This window comes from Trachurus trachurus (genome assembly GCF_905171665.1).
Source record: "Trachurus trachurus genome assembly, chromosome: 22".
NCBI lineage: Eukaryota > Metazoa > Chordata > Actinopteri > Carangiformes > Carangidae > Trachurus > Trachurus trachurus.
The window spans coordinates 3,118,308-3,135,667 of record NC_139907.1 but is presented as its reverse complement, the minus strand read 5'-3'; the positions used below and the strand labels follow the sequence as shown (position 1 = coordinate 3,135,667).

Sequence of the window (17,360 nt, the reverse complement as noted above, 5' to 3'; positions counted from 1 at the left end):
TTTCAGAGGCAGCGCTCGCCGCGCCGCGCCCGCCTCGCCTCGCTCACTAGAAACCGACACAGTGCATTAATACGACTCCCAGGAGGTGAGCGGCACCTGTTGGCTGCTGAAATTAAACACCCCCCGAGCCTTTTCCAAAAAACCCACCCAGCCCCCCCACACCCACACCCACACTGCTGCCACCACCTCCTCCTCCGCATGTCGCTCCAGGTACCCCACACTGCAAAAACTCAACATCTTTCCAAGAACATTTGTCTTATTTCTTGTCAAAATGTCTAATTTCTAGTCAAAACTAATCAAAATAAGACTCATCACCTAAAAATTTACTTTTTAGATCATTTTCACCGGTTTCAAACACATTTTCACTTGAAATAAGTAGAAAAATCTGCCAGTGAAAGCAAGTTTTTTGTGCTTGTAATAAGGAAGGAAGAAAAACTTGCTCCACTATCAGATTTTTCTACTTATTTCAATTGAAAATATGCTTGAAAGGTGGAAAAAGTGTCTAAAAACAAGCTGCTTTTAATGTGATGAGTCTTATTTTAAGTATAATGAGATTTGTTTTGACTAGAAATGACATTTTGACTAGAAATAAGACAAATATTCTTGGTAAGATATTTGATTTTTTGCAGTGCACTCTGTATGTATGTGTGAGGTGAGTGGGAGTGGGGGGCGGGGGGGGTCGATCTGAGAATAACAGAAACCGTAACACAAGCCGCCGCATTTCGTCTCCTCACACATGTTTACAGGTTATAAAGTGTTTCCTGGCTCGAGTCAGAGAGGCTGAGGGCTCGGCTCTGCTGAGGTGCCGCCTCACCGTAGTGTACATACCCCCCCCCCCCCCCACACACACACACACACACACACCCACACCCCCTCCCACCCCCTGTCACGCCCAGTCTGGAGCCAAAGATAACCCCCCAGCCGAGTAAATTTGGTCCCCAGGCTGGCAGTTGCCAGGCGGGAGGTTATTTTTAGCTTTACTCAAGTCACCTGGCTCCAGTTGCAGATGAGACCCAGCGAGTATCTCTGTTGGGCATGCGCGCACACACACACACACATTAACACGCACACACACCGGCGTCTGCACCGCAAAATCACCCAGCATGCAACAGTTCAATGCCCATCACACCGCAAAAACTCAACATCTTTCCAAGAATATTTGTCTTATTTCTTGTCAAAATGTCTCATTTCTAGTCAAAACTAATCTCTTTCCACTTAAAATAAGACTCATCACATAAAAATTAACTTGTTTTTAGATAATTTCACTTGTTTCAAACTAATTTTCAATTGAAATATGTAGAAAAATCTGCCAGTGAAAGCAAGTTTCAGATTTTTCTACTTATTTCAAGTGAAAATCTGCTTGAAAGAAGTAAAAAGTGTCTAAAAACAAGCTACTTTTTAAAATGTGATGAGTCTTATTCTAAGTAGAATTTGATTTGTTTTGACTAGAAATAAGTCAAATATTCGTGGTAGGATTTTGAGTTTTTGCAGTGCACTCTAAAATCTGTGTTTTCCTTATTATAATATTTAATTGATGGATGCGAGCGGAGAGACGTACCGATCTGACACGTCTTCCCCGTCCACTGTGGAGGACAGAGACACTTGAAGCCGTTCTCCATGTCGACGCAGGTGCCGCCCTGAGCGCACGGGCTGGACGCACACTCATCCGTGTCTGAGGGACAAAAAAACACACGCACAACTTATAAAAGGATTTCTTGCAAACGATAGATGGAAAGATAGACGAAAGATGGGAGGAAAGAAGGAAGGAAAGATAAAAGGAGAGAGGGAACAGATTGGGTCAAAAAGGAAGAAAGAAGTAAGGACGAAGGGAAAGAAGGAGGGAAAATGGAAGGAAAGAAGGATAGAGGGAGGGAACAGATTTGTTCAAGGAAGGAAGGAGAGGAAAGGAAGAAGGGAAAGAAGGGACGAAAGAAGGAAGGGAAATAGGAAGGAAAGAAAGATGGAGGGAGGAAACAGATCAGGTCAATTGGATCAAAGGAGGAAGGAAGAAGTAAGGACGAAAGGAAGGAAGGAAGGAAGGAAGAGGAAAAGGATTGTGGAAAGAAGGAAGGGAGAAAGGAAGGAAAGAAGGAAGGATGGAAGAAGGGATGAAAGAAGAAAGGGGAAAAGGGAAGGATGGAAGAAGGGATGAAAGAAGGAAGGGAAAAAGGAAGGAAAGCTAGAAGGAGGGAGGGAACAGATCAGGTCAATTGGATCAAAGGAGGAAGGAAGGATGGAAGAAGGGAACAGATTGGGTCAATTTCACCCAGAAGGACGACAGGAGGGTTAAACAGTTTTTCTCTTCTTTTCTTTTTTTAAATACATAAGAAATAAATAACTAAACTAAAGTAAACCCGAGGCGACCTTTGACCTTTGACCTCCTCCCTCCTCTTCCTCACCTTTAGCGCAGGTCGGCCCGGACCAGCCGGCGGGACAGTGGCACTCGAAGCCCGACGGGACTTCGTGACACGTCCCCCCGTTGGCGCAGGGGTTGGACACGCAGGCGTGTTCGGCTGCAGAGGGGAAGAAAAACACACAAAAAAACACAAATCAGAAAAAAAGAAAAAATCTTTTTCTCAAGGTTCTGGAGTTCGGTTTCAGGTTCAGTTTCGGTTTCGGCCTCTCGCTCGTTCCCAGACTCACCGATCTCACAGTTCTTGCCAGAGTAGCCGTCGGGACAGGCGCAGTTGTACTCGTCTGGCTCTGTGTTCATGCACGTCCCTCCGTTCTTACAGGGACGGTTGGTCCCACAGTAGTTCAGATCTGCACACACACACACACACACACACATACAAAAACTTTTTTTTGAGAAAAGCTCCTTATTGAAATAAAAAAAACCGAAAAAACTACAATGAACAACTCAAACCTGCCAAAAATCTTAATAAATTGCAGATAAACGTCAGCTTCATTTGTGTTGTCATTTCATTTTCTCTCCCTCAAATTTGAAGTTTACTGTATATAGAAAGAGTGTAAAACATTGGTGTTGATACTAAGCCAATGCTATTATAACTATAGAAAGGGGCCGGTACTATAAGTCTTTCATTTATGGTGACTATGTGTGCGTCATGTAAATATGTGCAATCATGTGAAGAATGTAAACCATGAATGGAATAAATCGAAATGAAATGAAATGAAGTTTAACTTTGATTTAGCTCCAGGTGATGGTTAAAGAATAAAATGAAAGGATTTGGTAAACCTTATTTTTCTTTTATCCTTTTCAGCTTCTTCAAATCAAATCAAGAGTTTTCCTAATCTCCTAATACCTGAAAAACTAAATAAAGACTATAGGCTAAAATCTGTGAATAACTTCAAATATAAGCTAAACTAAAACTGCTCACGCACTTGTTGAACTAACATGATAAAACCAAACTGAAAAAGAAAAAAAAAAAGTCTAAATAAAACTAAAAGTGGTCAGTCACACTGTGTCCTCATGTGATTTATGAGGCTGTTACGGAGCGTGGCCGGGGTTTTCCAGGTTTCAGGAATCACAAATATTTCACAGTAGCTGGTGTTTTATTTGAATGAATGCGCTCTGGTTCTCTGGTTTTTAATTCATCTCCGTCCAGCAGGAAAATTCAATTTCAGACTGAGCCGGGTCTGTGTGGTGGAATCGGTCACAGTGAAGCCGAGTCTGTCCTCTGACGTCAAACCTGTCGACTGTTACCTGTGTGACATTTAACTGAACACTGAGCTCTTTAGAAAAGACTCCAGTATGAAGAGGACAAAAATAAAACACGGATCACTGGGACGTGTCTGTCTCAGGAGATCATGAGGAGATGTTTCCTGTAAACACTAAACACTGTTTAAACAGTACGTGGACAACAGGCAACGGCTTCATCGGAGCATTTCCTGATTGTGTCCTAACTAGGGATTAATTGATCGTAAAGATTCCTAAACACCGCCACTTTCCCCAAAAAGATTATATCGGAACAATATCGGCAGATGTGGCGCCAAAGTAAAGGAAGATGCACCGATACTGGTCCATTTGTCTAACGTAACGCTGAATTGGTAGGAATTTAAATGATAGTGCATCATTTGTAATTTAAAACAATGATTAAACATTTGGTATAGATGACAATTAATGACTTGAATATTTCAAACACTTAATAACTGGTCCTATATTAAGAGATTAGTAATGTAATTATATTTTGACTATATTTGACTATATTTGGTTTTACACATAATCGTGAAACCGTGATTATTTCTTATCTCTGACAATAATCATACCAAGAAAATCTATAATCCTGACATCCCTAGTCCTAACGTCAAACATTTGAAAGCGGCGGCTTTATCTTTACACGTCCACATGTTTCACTGAATCTGCATAACTTTTTTAATCGTTTCTGCTTTTCATCCAGACAGAAACAGTGTTTCTGGGGGATGAAGACTGTATTTTTTTTTAAAACAGGTGGACGTACTGCAGAGTCGTTTTCAGTGGATCACTGTGGACGCTTTCTAGAAACGTGTCTAGAGACGTGTTTATGGAGAAAAGATGGTTTTAGGTGAAGCTCCCTCACCTGGGTCCAGGCCTCAGAGAGCTAGCATGCTAGGTGGCTAATAAAAACCAGCGGCACGCAAAGGATCTTGGGATACAGGAGGCCACGGAGGACAGGTGTGGTGTGTGTGTGTGTGTGTGTCCTGACCTTTGTCACAGAGCAGCCCTCCCCAGTTCTTCTCGCAGGTGCACTGCCAGGGCTCGTTACAGGTGCCGTGGACACAGCCGGGGTACGGCAGACACTCGTCACAGAACGGGCCCTGCCAGCCGTAGTGACACCTGAGGGGGGAGAGACATCGAGTTAACTCTGGTTCTATTTATTCACTTCCTTGCTGCTTTTTCTCCTCCTTCTCTCTCCTCCTTCCTTCCTGTTTCCTTCCTTTGTTCCTTCCCTGATCTGATCTGATGCAGAGATTGATTTTTACACTTCATGTACTTGGTGTGACCGGTGATAATCACATCATCACAGAGCCGAGCCGAGGCAGCAGAGGTCAGCGGGTGCAAATAAATTCCTCTTATTTCACGAGCAAAGTCCTTCACTGCAAAAACTCAAAATCTTACCAAGAATATTTGTCTTATTTCTAGTCAAAACAAATCTCATTATACCTAAAATAAGTAACAACATAACATAGTTATACATAAAAAGTAGCTTGTTTTTAGACACTTTTTACTTATTTCAAGCATATTTTTACTTGAAATAAGTAGAAAAATCTGATAGTGGAGCAAGTTTTTCTTTCTTATTACAAGCACAAAAAACTTGCTTTCACTGGCAAATTTTTCTACTTATTTCAAGTGAAAACGAGTGAAAATGATCTAAAAACAAGTTAATTTTTAGGTGATGAGTCTTATTTTAAGTGGAAAGAAATTAGTTTTGACTAGAAATTAAACATTTTGACAAGAAATAAGACAAATTTTGAGTTTTTGCTGTGTTCTTCTTCTCAGCTGCAGCCTGGAGGAGGAGGAGGAGGAGGAGGGGGAGGAGGAGGAGGAAGAGTTGATGATAGTTACAGATAAACAAAATGAGTCATTTCAGATTTTCACAGCGGTTCGAGGACATGTATGAGGAAGTCTCGGCGTCGGGCAGAGCGCCAGGTAAACGTCGGCAGGAGACATGAGGAATGTTCACACAACGAATAATTTATAAAAACACAAAGTCGACACGATGGCTGCAGCAAAATGATGTGTATGTGTGTCCTGTCATTTCATGTTGTTTACAGCACGTTCACATTCAAAGACAACTGAAACCTGCAATCTCCTCATCGATGTTGAATATTTTATACGATCTATATCTCATTAGTGATTACATAATGTCTCCATTGGTTTCATTCATTAGATAGATAGATAGATAGATAGATAGATAGATAGATAGATAGATAGATAGATAGATAGATAGATAGATAGATAAATAGATAGATAGATAGATAGATAGATAGATGGATGGATGGATGGATGGATGGATAGAGATAGATAGATAGATAGATAGATAGATAGATAGATAGATAGATAGATAGATAGATAGATAGATAGATAGATACTGTAGATAGATAGATAGATAGATACTAGATAGATACTAGATAGATAGATAGATAGATAGATAGATAGATAGATAGATAGATAGATAGATAGATAGATAGATAGATAGATAGATAGATAGATAGATAGATAGATACTAGATAGATATATAGATAGATACTAGATAGATAGATAGATAGATAGATAGATAGATAGATAGATAGATAGATAGATAGATAGATAGATAGATAGATATATATATAGATAGATACTAGATAGATAGATAGATAGATAGATAGATAGATAGATAGATAGATAGATAGATAGATAGATAGATAGATAGATAGATAGATACTGTAGATAGATAGATAGATAGATAGATAGATAGATAGATAGATAGATAGATAGATAGATACTAGATAGATAGATAGATAGATAGATAGATAGATAGATAGATAGATAGATAGATAGATAGATAGATAGATAGATAGATAGATAGATACTAGATAGATATATAGATAGATACTAGATAGATAGATAGATAGATAGATAGATAGATAGATAGATAGATAGATAGATAGATAGATAGATAGATAGATAGATAGATATATAGATAGATAGATAGATAGATAGATAGATAGATAGATAGATAGATAGATAGTACTTTATTTTATATATATTTCCAAACTCAAAGACTGAAAATCTAATAATCATAATAAACTCTCAGACAGAACTCGTCTCTCTTTGTTTTGTTTTGTGTTTTCGTTGCAGTCGTATTTTTCCCGCGGCGTCGGCGTCTCGTGCCGCCTGTCTTCCTGTGTCGTGAGCTCGGTCGAGGTCAAACTTGGAATGAGCGGCGGGTTTGAGGAACGAGGAGGGTTAGACGTCTCAGAGGGTGTGTGTGTGTGTGTGTGTGTGTGTGTGTGTGTGTGTGTGTGTGTGTGTGTGTGTGTGTGTGTGTGTGTGTGTGTGTGTGTGTGGGTGGGGGGCAGTGGAGTGGAGGGGTTAGCTAATCTGTTGGTTTATGGCAGCACTCTGTTATTCCAAGGCCAGCGGTAACCTTGCCCCACCTGTCCTGTCATTTCTCCGACGGGGGGCTATTTTAGGGAGCAATACCCCCACCCCCGACCCCCCTCTCCTCCTCCTCTCCTCCTCCTACCTCCCCCTCTTCTCCTCCTCCTCCCAGCTCCTGCTCACAAACACTTCAAAATGGATGCCGCCGACCAAACACTTCAGTGGTGAAGTGGGAGGAAACTGTTGTAAACTGTATTGATAGTTAGCATTACAAAACATAGCTTCTGTAACACCAAATTGTTTTTTTGTTTTTTTACCTTAGTGGAGATGCTATAGGCTATGTGAAATCAGAGGATCAATAAAGTTGTTGGCATTTACTCCTCATGCATCTTAAACATGTGTCCTTAGTTAAAACTCGATGTAAAAGAGAGAAAGGAAAGAAGCTGCAGCAGCACACAACAGCAACAGAAATGATCCAATTTTCAGACTTTAAAATGTTTCTCCCAATTAAAAAGAAAATATCACACTTGCAGAAATGAACAGAAAGTTATTTATAGCGCATTAAAAGTTCTCGTCTCTTTCCAAAAAAACTGTTTGGACGAGACAGACAGAACTTCGACAACGACAACTTCATGACCGACCCATTAGCCGTCATCTACATGGTAGATGATAAATAACGTTATCCACCGCTCCAGGGATTGATTTCTCACCGGCTTCATTGTTGGAAACAAACGCACATGGAGGAGAGGAGGGTTAGAGACACAGAGGAGAGAGTTCAGCTTTTAAAAACACCTATTATATCGACCAATCACAAGGCGGCGGCTGTCCAGAGTTTCACATAATAAACCGCTCATCAGTCTTTACTAGCGTCTTTAAATGCACCACTGCAGCAGCTTTAATCTGATCTGCCTCAGTGTGTGTGTGTGTGTGTGTGTGTGTGTGTGTGTGTGTGTGTGTGTGTGTGTGTGTGTGTGTGTGTGTGTGTGTGTGTGTGAGAGTGAGACAGTGCTGTGTATTGTTTACTACAGTAGCCTATGTGGTGTTGTCCGGCGCTGCGGTCGGCGGCCGTGCCCTGCGTACTGTCAGCCGTGCAGCAGCGGCGGCGGCGGTGTGGACAGTCTGTCTGGCTGCAGTGTGGGAGAGCGGGGGAAATGGTTTGTGGGGGCAGCCACAGGCCAAGGGTGGCATTACCCACAAGCCCCGTCGCCTGCCTGCCTGTCCGCCTGCCTGCACTGCAAAAACTCAAACTCTTTCCAAGAATATTTGTCTTATTTCTTGTCAAAATGTCTCATTTCTAGTCAAAACTAATCTCTTACCACTTAAAATAAGACTCATCGCCTATAAATTAACTTGTTTTTAGATCATTTTCACTTGTTTCAAACACATTTTCACTTCAAATAAGTAGAAAAATCTGCCAGTGAAAGCAAGTTTATTGTGCTTGTAATAAGGAAGAAAAACTTGCTCCACTATCAGATTATTCTAAGTGAAAATATGCTTGAAAGAAGTAAAAAGTGTCTAAAAACAAGCTGCTTTTTAATGTGATGAGTCTTATTTTAAGTAGAATGAGATTAGTTTTGACTAGAAATGACATTTTGACTAAAAATAAGACAAATAGGCCTATTCTTGGTAAGATATTTGATGTTTTGCAGTGTGCCTGTTCCATCAATGGAGGGGGGGGGGGGGGGGGGGGGCAGCGGGGGCCGGAGCTGAAAATATCCCGCCTTACCCACAACCCCCTCTGGCCACCGCCGCCACGGCCAAACCACACCCCAGAAAGAAGACGGGACGGTGGCGGACAGGGGCAGAGGTAGAGGAGGGGTGTGTGTGTACGTGTGTGTGTGTGTGTGGTACCGCTGAATTATTTACAGGCGAGCCGCCTCGCGCCCAAATCCAGCGGACAGGACAGACAGACTTAGCCCGCTGTTGCCATAGCTACATGTTTAGTAGTGTCACATGAGGGAGCGTAGGTTGTGAATGCGCTTGTGTGTAAAGAAACAAGATACCAAACACACATTTTTAGTTTCGCTCTGCCAGGCTCAGACGCTTTCCTGCTTTTTTTCTCCTCTTTTCTCTTTTCTCTCTCTCTTTCTGTCTCTTTAACCCTTCACTCCCTGCTTCTCTGTATTTCCTCTGTAGGTTTGTTGTCATTCTTTTTCTCCTTTTAAACCTCACATTGCAGCTGATAAACATCACACACACACTCACAATACACACAAGTGAGCCCAGTTTCTTTTTTATTTAATCCTATAGAATGAGTCGCCTTGTTGTTTACTTCCGGGTAGAAACCAGCATGAGAAAAATAGTGACAGACGACAGTTTCGCTAGCCTACATAAATCTCATTTTTCATCTCACTATATCGCCGTTTAGACTAATCTGGTGTTTGTAAAGTCTATAAAACCAAGGAGTGGACAAACATTACTATTTATGTGTGCACGTTTTTGTAATTAGTCATCATGGTTAGCGTAAATTGGCAGGGCTAACCGTTAGCTACCTGTTTAACTTTAATAACTCAGTGGCTTAATAAACGGTCCATGAAAAAATATTTTTTTCCAGTGGATATCTGAGTTACAACATGAGTGAGCTAACTGGAGTAGTTTCATGGCGTGTCCTGCTGTTAGCTTAGCTACCGCCATTAGCTTAGCTGCTGCCGTTAGCGTTGCTACCGCCGTTAGCTGTCCCTGTCAGCTGCAGCCACTGATTCCCCCAAACTGAATAAATACAACACATAGCAACACAAAACACACACACAGAAATATGAATGTTTCTTTAGTCATTTCAGATTTGTCTAAACGGTGACAGTGCCTGAAAAACATGATAGCTAAACTCGTTTGTTACTATGTTCTCATTCAAATTACGTGCTGGTTTTCTTCCCGGAAGTTGTTGTAAACAAGAAGGTGATTCGTTCTATAATAATAAATTAACCGAAGGTGACTTCTTCACTCAATCGAGTGATTCACCCTCTTGTTTTTAATTAATTGAAGCTTTAAAACTTTATTGAATCAAACCGATCGTCATTTAAACTCATGATGTTAATTCGATTTTTATGAATAATTTTGGTTTTTTGATTAATTTGCTGCAAATCAACCACATTAAAGACGTTATTCTGACAATACACATCTCCATCAATCTTCCTCTGTGTGTGTGTGTGTGTGTGTGTGTGTGTGTGTGTGTGTGTGTGTGTGTGTGTGTGTTCCTGATTGCACAGAAGCTCAACATCACATGTCGAGACACATTCCTGGGTGTTTCTCTCTCTCTCTCTTCCCTATCCTCCGGCCGTTTCCAAAACCAAAATGTCAGAATTAATTCTTTTCTTTTTACATTTTTTCTTTAAACTGATACGGCTTAATGAAGTCAAACTTGACTCTATTTTAAACACACACACACCCAACACACACACCCACACCTCCAGGGTTGAGGGGGGGGGGGGTAACACACTTCCCCAACAGTGGAGTGGCAGCCATAACAAGACCCAGGATAGGAAGAGGTGGTGATGTGGGCTGCAGACATTAGAGGGAGGTGGTGTGTGTGAGTGTGTGTGTCTGGGGGGGTATTTGTCTTATTTCTTGTCAAAATGTCTCATTTCTAGTCAAAACTAATCTCTTTCCACTTAAAATAAGACTCATTACCTAAAAATTAACTTGTTTTGAGATAATTTCCACTTGTTTCAAACTAATTTTCACTTGCAATAAGTAGTAAAATCTGCCAGTGAAAGCAAATTGTTTTTGTGTTTGTAATAAGGAAGAAAAACTTGCTCCACTATCAAATTATTCTACTTATTCCAAATAAAAATAGGCTTGAAATAAGTAGAAAGTGTCTAAAAACAAGCTACTTTTTAATGTGATGAGACTTATTTTAAGTAGAATGAGATTTGTTTTGACTAGAAATTACATTTTGACTAGAAATAAGACAAATATTCTTGGTAAGATATTAGATTTTTTTGCAGTGCCTCTTTGCTGGTGGTTGAGGTTGAGGGAGGAAACAGCAAACAGCCTCTCTCTCTCTCTCTCTGTGCGGGCCGACTTCAGGACAGGAAGTAGAACAATGAGCTGAGGGATGGAGGTGGAGGTGGAGGAGGTGGTGAGGGGGGTTGTAGCACTTCACAGAACTATGATGGGGGAGGTAGAGTGGCTGCTTGGTATGTTATCAACAACCCCCCCTCCTCCTCTCCACCTCCACTTGGTCACTGTGTTGTGTCACCGCTGCCGTTCTGTTCTGTTCTGTTCTCCTCGTTAACTTTTCCATCCAAACAGGATCGAATGTCTCACATCAGACCGACACAGTCCAGTGAAGATGAAGAAACACAATAACACAAAACAAAAGTAAACACTCACTTGCACTCCCCCGGCACGCTGCAGGTCCCGTGCAGGACGCTGCACCCCTGTTTGCAGATGGCTGATGGGAAAAAAAAGAGAAGAGAAGAGGAGAGGAGACAGAAAGAAGAGGACAGGTTTTTAATTTTATGACTTCAGTCAGAAATAGAATCAAAGAAAAATAAAAAAAATAAAAAATAACTTCAAAGAAAAAAAGAAAAAAAAAGCTGCTACTGGATCATTATTATTCTTATTCTCATTATTATGGTCTGTGTTCCATCATTAAAAGTCCATTTCCCATGTTTCCTTGTTTGCTGTCAGCGAGCTGGAGGTGTCTCCTCTCCAGCAGCGAACACACTGTCTCCACACATTCCTTGAATTCTTCCTAATTGACACTTTGACATGAACTTCAATGAACTTCCCACTTTTTTTATTTTCCGGAAAAAGGTTGATAAGAAGAAAAAAAGTGTCCATGAGATCACAGGAATCTCAATCAGCGTGGTTGAGTTTTTCTTTTCTTTTTTCTCTTTTTTGACTCTTAAAACAGGATTTACATGAGACGTGATAAGTTAAATGATAAAATCCGCTGTAGTTTATGTGCATTTTTCTCCCCTTTTCGAATAAATCTTCAGTTTTTCCGAAGCTTCTTCTATAAAAATGTTCAGATGAGTCACAAAATATGACTAAGCACATGATTAAATAGAGCTATAAGGAACTTAACCACAGATTGACCTATTAAAGGATAAATAGAAGACTACAATAAACATCATGGAGCAAAATGGATAAGAAATGAAAATAAAAAGTGTAGTTAATCTGCTTGTGCGTCCTCCCTCACCTGTTTTGCAGTCGGGCCCGGCCCAGCCCTCCATGCAGCCTCTGTTTCCCTGCTGGTCGCACACGTAGTGGCCGAAGTAGTCGTCGCGCGGCCGACACACTTTGTTGCACTTGCTGCCGTAGTAGTTTTCGTCGCAGCGCACGCGGATGGTGTAGACCAGCTTGGTGCTGCTGCTACTGGAAACCTTGGGCTCCACCGTCTCCTTGTCCTCCCCGGGGCTGAGCATCCCTTTGTGGATGCTGCGCTCGATCAGCAGCTCGTCATCTGGATAGAAAGATAAACGACAACAACGTGTTAGTGTTGTTTATCGTGTGAATGCACATTGCTAGTGTTAAAGTGAAGGGATAGTTCAACATTTTGGCAAATTGGCCCATTGCCATAATCCCTATAGTCTTAGCAGTAGGTTTATTACCTTTAATTGTCGGTGCAAGCTATTTTTAGAGCAGAGCCGTGAGCTGCTCAGAGCTACGCTACAGAGGGTCATTATGGGATTTCTTGGTTTCCCTCATCAAACTCATCAAATACACAATCCAACAACTCCACAACGCTCTGGTGGACAAGTTGTGAGCTGCACATTCACCACGCTATGAGATAATAACACAACTTTACCACACAGAGTTGTTTTAGAGGGAAATGCAGAGACTGTTGATGAAAAACTGTCCCTGAAGGCAACGTGCATCAGTGGTTTTGCATGAATTTCCCTCTAAAACAACTCTGTGTGGTAACGTTGTGTTATTATCTCATAGCGTGGTGAATGTGCAGGTCACAACTTGTCCACCAGAGCGTTGTGGAGTTGTTGGATTGTGTATTTGATGAGTTTGATGAGGGAAACCAAGAAATCCCATGAGCCTCCGTAGCGTAGCGCTGAGCAGCTCACGGCTCTGCTCTGCCGTTCTAAAAATAGCTTGCACTGACAATTAAAGGTAACGAACCTACTGCTATGACTATAGGGATTATTATGGCAATGGGCCAATTTGCCAAAATGTTGAACTATCCCTTTAAAGTGACTGTTCCAGTGGCACAGAAGGAGAATCTGTGAGTGTTTGGGCGAGTTCGACAGGAACAAAGTGAAAACAACAGAAATTCTCAATGACATTCCAAGGAGCCGGGATTTGACCCAACAACCCGGTGTCCAGGAGGCTTCGAAGAACGGCTGGTGCTGGCGGAGATCAGAGGGAAGGTGTGTGTGTGTGTGTGTGAAGAAGAAAAGAAAAGAAGAAAAAAAAAAAGAAGTGGAGGAAAGAGCAGGAAAGAATAGGAAAATGAAGGGAGGGGTGTAGGAGCGAGGTCTGCGAGGGCTTGATAACCTAAATGCTTTTTCAGTTTTCCTGCTCGGTGAAATGCTTTTCTGCCCCCCCCCCCCCCCAACACCACCATCTCCCCCTCCTCTCTCAGGATATCCAGCCCCGACTCCATCGGAGCCAGGCCGGAAATAATAAGAGACGGGAACAGACGAGGAAGGGCGACATAGGAAAGACCCTTTAGCTTGTTCTCAAGGAATAGAAAGCAGCGTGACCCAGCATGCCTTGCTGCTGCATGGACGACCCGGACGAGACCGAGCTGCAAGGACAAACTCATCCTCACTCAGATACAAAAGGTTTCTATTATTCAAATAGTGCATACGGTCCATACTAGCTGGGGAAAATATGTATTATAATTCATAAGGGTAGAAAGTTATCGATAACACTGGGGCATTATTTTGGGTAACACTTTATACGCACTATTAAGCATTAAATACAGAATTCATCATTTATAACATGAATACTCATTAGTATGCAGTTTATAAACACAGTTAAAATGTTTTACTCGTCATTGATCAGCACTAAACTACATGCTAATGAGTATTCATGCGTTATAAATGAAGAATTCAGTATTTATTAATGCTTAACTAATGCTTAATAGTGTTTACTTATTATAAAGTGTTACCTTATTTTGTATTTTTATGCACTTTGAGGTTGAGTCTGGGTTTAGATGTGAACAAAATGTTTATTATATATTTCAAAAGTGGAGTTAAGTGTTGTTACTACCTTAGTTTCTATCCAACTGAAGCCTTGTTCATTGTTTTTATGCACTTTTTAGATGAGTCTGTGTCAAATAGGCCCAGTTTTAAGTGTATTGAATTACAGTTTATTGCTCATGAATATCAGATTTGGTGCTGGTGAAATTTGAAAACACAAAGTCCTTAAAGCTTTGTCATAAGTGCTGAAGTTTGACGCTGTGAAAAAAGCAGCAGAAGATGAAGACGAAGGATCCATTTTCCTGCTTGTCCTGGTTTTCTGAGTCTCAGTGCGAGTTAACACACTGCCACAGATTTCAGTCCCACACCCACCACCTGAAACACTCTCTCTCTCTCTCTCTCTCTCTCTCTCTGCTGTTCATCTCCAGCAATTAGATATAAAAATATAGACCAATCATGAGCTCTCTGCAGCAGCGGAGGAGACGCGCTAAGAGAGGCCGTTGTTACTAGGGAGAGCAGGAGGGAGCGGGACGAATAAAAAGCGGCTTATATAAACAACCGGGGCCTTCGGATCGCAGCAGCTGATCGAGTGGAGAAGCTGCACGACGACGGGCCGAGCTCCAGAGAGACAAACACAGAGAGGAGGAGGAGGAGGAGGAGGAGGCTGCAGCACTTTGACCTCTGACCTCTTTACAGCTTGTCACTTGTAACGCCGCTGATCTTTGATCTTTGAACTGGAGTCTCTCCTTCATCTTCTACCTAAACGTGTGAACAACTACTGCAGAGAAACCTGGATGCACGAATAAAATATAAACTCTGCAGGTTTCAGTTCAGAAAATCCTCCACAGCAACAAGTGACACACACCAAACACACACACACACACACACTGACAGAGTCGCCATGCCATCAGCTGCTGGTTTATTTTATTGATTCATTAGGACTAATGAGGATCTGGAGCTGGAGTGTTTACAGGAATATAAAACACATTTCCCCATTTTTGCTCATCAGTTTTCCTTCCTGTCAGGTTAATAGCTGCAGATTTCAACTATTCAACCTTTACACTTAAACATGCAGAATTTCAATGTTTTCTTCTCCCTTTAACATTTCTACTGCTTTTTTTTACCTTTAAAAGGCATTCATCTCATACTACAAGTTATATGTTTCAGCTTTAGCATTAGCCTTTTTCAGCATTGATTCAACAATTTCTTCAGCTCATTCAGCAGTGCTTCAGCATTAGCGTTCAGCTGCTTTCAGCATTCACACGCATTTTCTGCAGGAAATGCTTTCTTTTTCTATTATTTTCTTTGTCATTTGTGCATTTCTTTCAATTGCTTTTAATTTACGTATGATATATTCAAAAATGTGCCTACAGTAAGCTCTCTGAGCTTTCTGCCTCTTCCTGCACTGTATGTTATCTATGTTTGTGATTTGTGCATACCTTCTTTTATTCTTCTTGTGCAGAATAAAGCATTAAAACCATTGAACAGCTGCTCAGCCTCAGTGATAAACTGGTTGTCATGATGTTTCTTTTCTGTTTTCTTCCAGATGTTGCATCAAAACTGAAGGTCACACAGACCAAACACATGAACAGCATCACTCAAACAGGAGGAAACTGTGCACTTGTACTTGTTGGGAACTATTTCCAGAGGCGGACTGATCCGTATTTGTTGCAGCAGGACCGTGTGTGTGTGTGTGTGTGTGTGTGTGTGTGTGTGTGTGTGTGTGTGTGTGTGTGGACCTGAGCCAAGAGAAACTGGAGTGTTTGTGTTTGAAGGAACAGTCTGGCTGACTGATGTGCTTTAATAGTTTTACTGTAGAACTGTGGTTCAGAGGAAACACACACACACACACACACACACACACACACACACACACACACACACACACACACACACACACACACACACACACACACACACACACACACACACAACAACAGTCGACCGTAGTAAAGTGTTTCTAAAACGCTGCGTTTTCATTGGTCCAGAGTTTGTCTTCGCTCTGTTCTTCTCACACTTGTGTTTTGTGTTTCAACAGGTGTGTGTGTCTGTGTGTCTCTTTCCTCAGACCTGTTCACACCAGGCTGCGGCTGAACGTACAGTACAGGAAACATCCCATAATGCAGGACAGGGGAACTCTCTAGATGTTACACTCTGAGGAAATGATGGTCTGTTCTCTCAGAGAGGCAGAAGTTAAACACCGTGTCTCTGATGTGTCTTCAAGTCTCAACAAGAAGTTCAACTGGATTAAATGTCAAAACATAAAAACATTCCCTCAAGAGGTTTAAACAAATAATAACACTGTAATATACTTGGATGTGTTTGTTACAACTCTTGATTTATTCTCCAGGTGATCAGTTGCTTCATTTTAAAAGGTGTAAAAAGTTCAACTTTGACTGACAGTTGAATAAAAATCAAGTTATACAAGTTATTTTGAAAAAAAATGAAGAAATCTAGTGTTTGATCATCTATATGTCAATATCACCAGCAGATCAGTTGATAATCAATCAATCAATAGTTGTATGTTGCAGCAGGATAGATAGATAGATAGATAGATAGATAGATAGATAGATAGATAGATAGATAGATAGATAGATAGATAGATAGATAGATCTTTATTCATCCCGAAGGAATGATTAATTGCCTGTCACAGAGTTGATGGATTGATGAGTGATTGACGGAGGAAACAATCCGGTGACGGTAGCTGTGTGTTCATGATGCAGATGTTTTTGCAGATGTGTAAAGCTGCGTTCACACCGGACCTTTTGTTTTTCTCGCTATAGCGACGAGTTTACATGTTAAATCAATGCAAACCAGCGATTGAGAGTTTAATCGCCCGTCGCTCCGTCGCTCGAGATGAGAAATCCCAACTCTCCGGCCGTCAGTCGCTCGTCGCTAAGCTAAACAACAACAGCAGCAGCAGCAGCAGCACCTGAATCACTCCGTCCTCCTCTTCCTCCTCCTCCTCCTCCTCCTCACACACACAGACTCACACAGGGTTTGATATTTTTAGCGTGTCCAGTCTGACTTACAGTGAGCGGAGCAGCTTGGGTTTCACTGGGCCGCTGACAGACTCACTGACAGATTCATGGATCAAAACCCCCGTGATCACGCAACCAGAAGTTACTCCAGGTCCAAGTCTGCAAGACGGGACACGACGAGCCCCCTCCTCACCTCCCTCCTCCCACCCACCAACCCTGGAGGATTAATAAAACCTTCAAACCGACACTGCGCTG

At 41.6% G+C, this 17,360-nt stretch overlaps 1 protein-coding gene across 1 annotated transcript in view; it reads right to left on the bottom strand.

The window, feature by feature from the left end:
- LOC311006101 (protein jagged-2-like) overlaps nt 1-17,360 on the bottom strand; it is a 65,518-nt gene that overhangs the window by 24,069 nt on the left and 24,089 nt on the right. Inside the window, exons 4-9 of the mRNA XM_083998773.1 lie at nt 12,168-12,431; nt 11,354-11,414; nt 4,644-4,774; nt 2,644-2,763; nt 2,400-2,513; nt 1,559-1,672 (exon numbers count right to left, since the gene is read on the bottom strand). Coding sequence (XP_083854899.1) covers nt 1,559-1,672; nt 2,400-2,513; nt 2,644-2,763; nt 4,644-4,774; nt 11,354-11,414; nt 12,168-12,431 — 804 coding nt within the window. The remainder of the gene's footprint in view (nt 1-1,558; nt 1,673-2,399; nt 2,514-2,643; nt 2,764-4,643; nt 4,775-11,353; nt 11,415-12,167; nt 12,432-17,360) is intronic.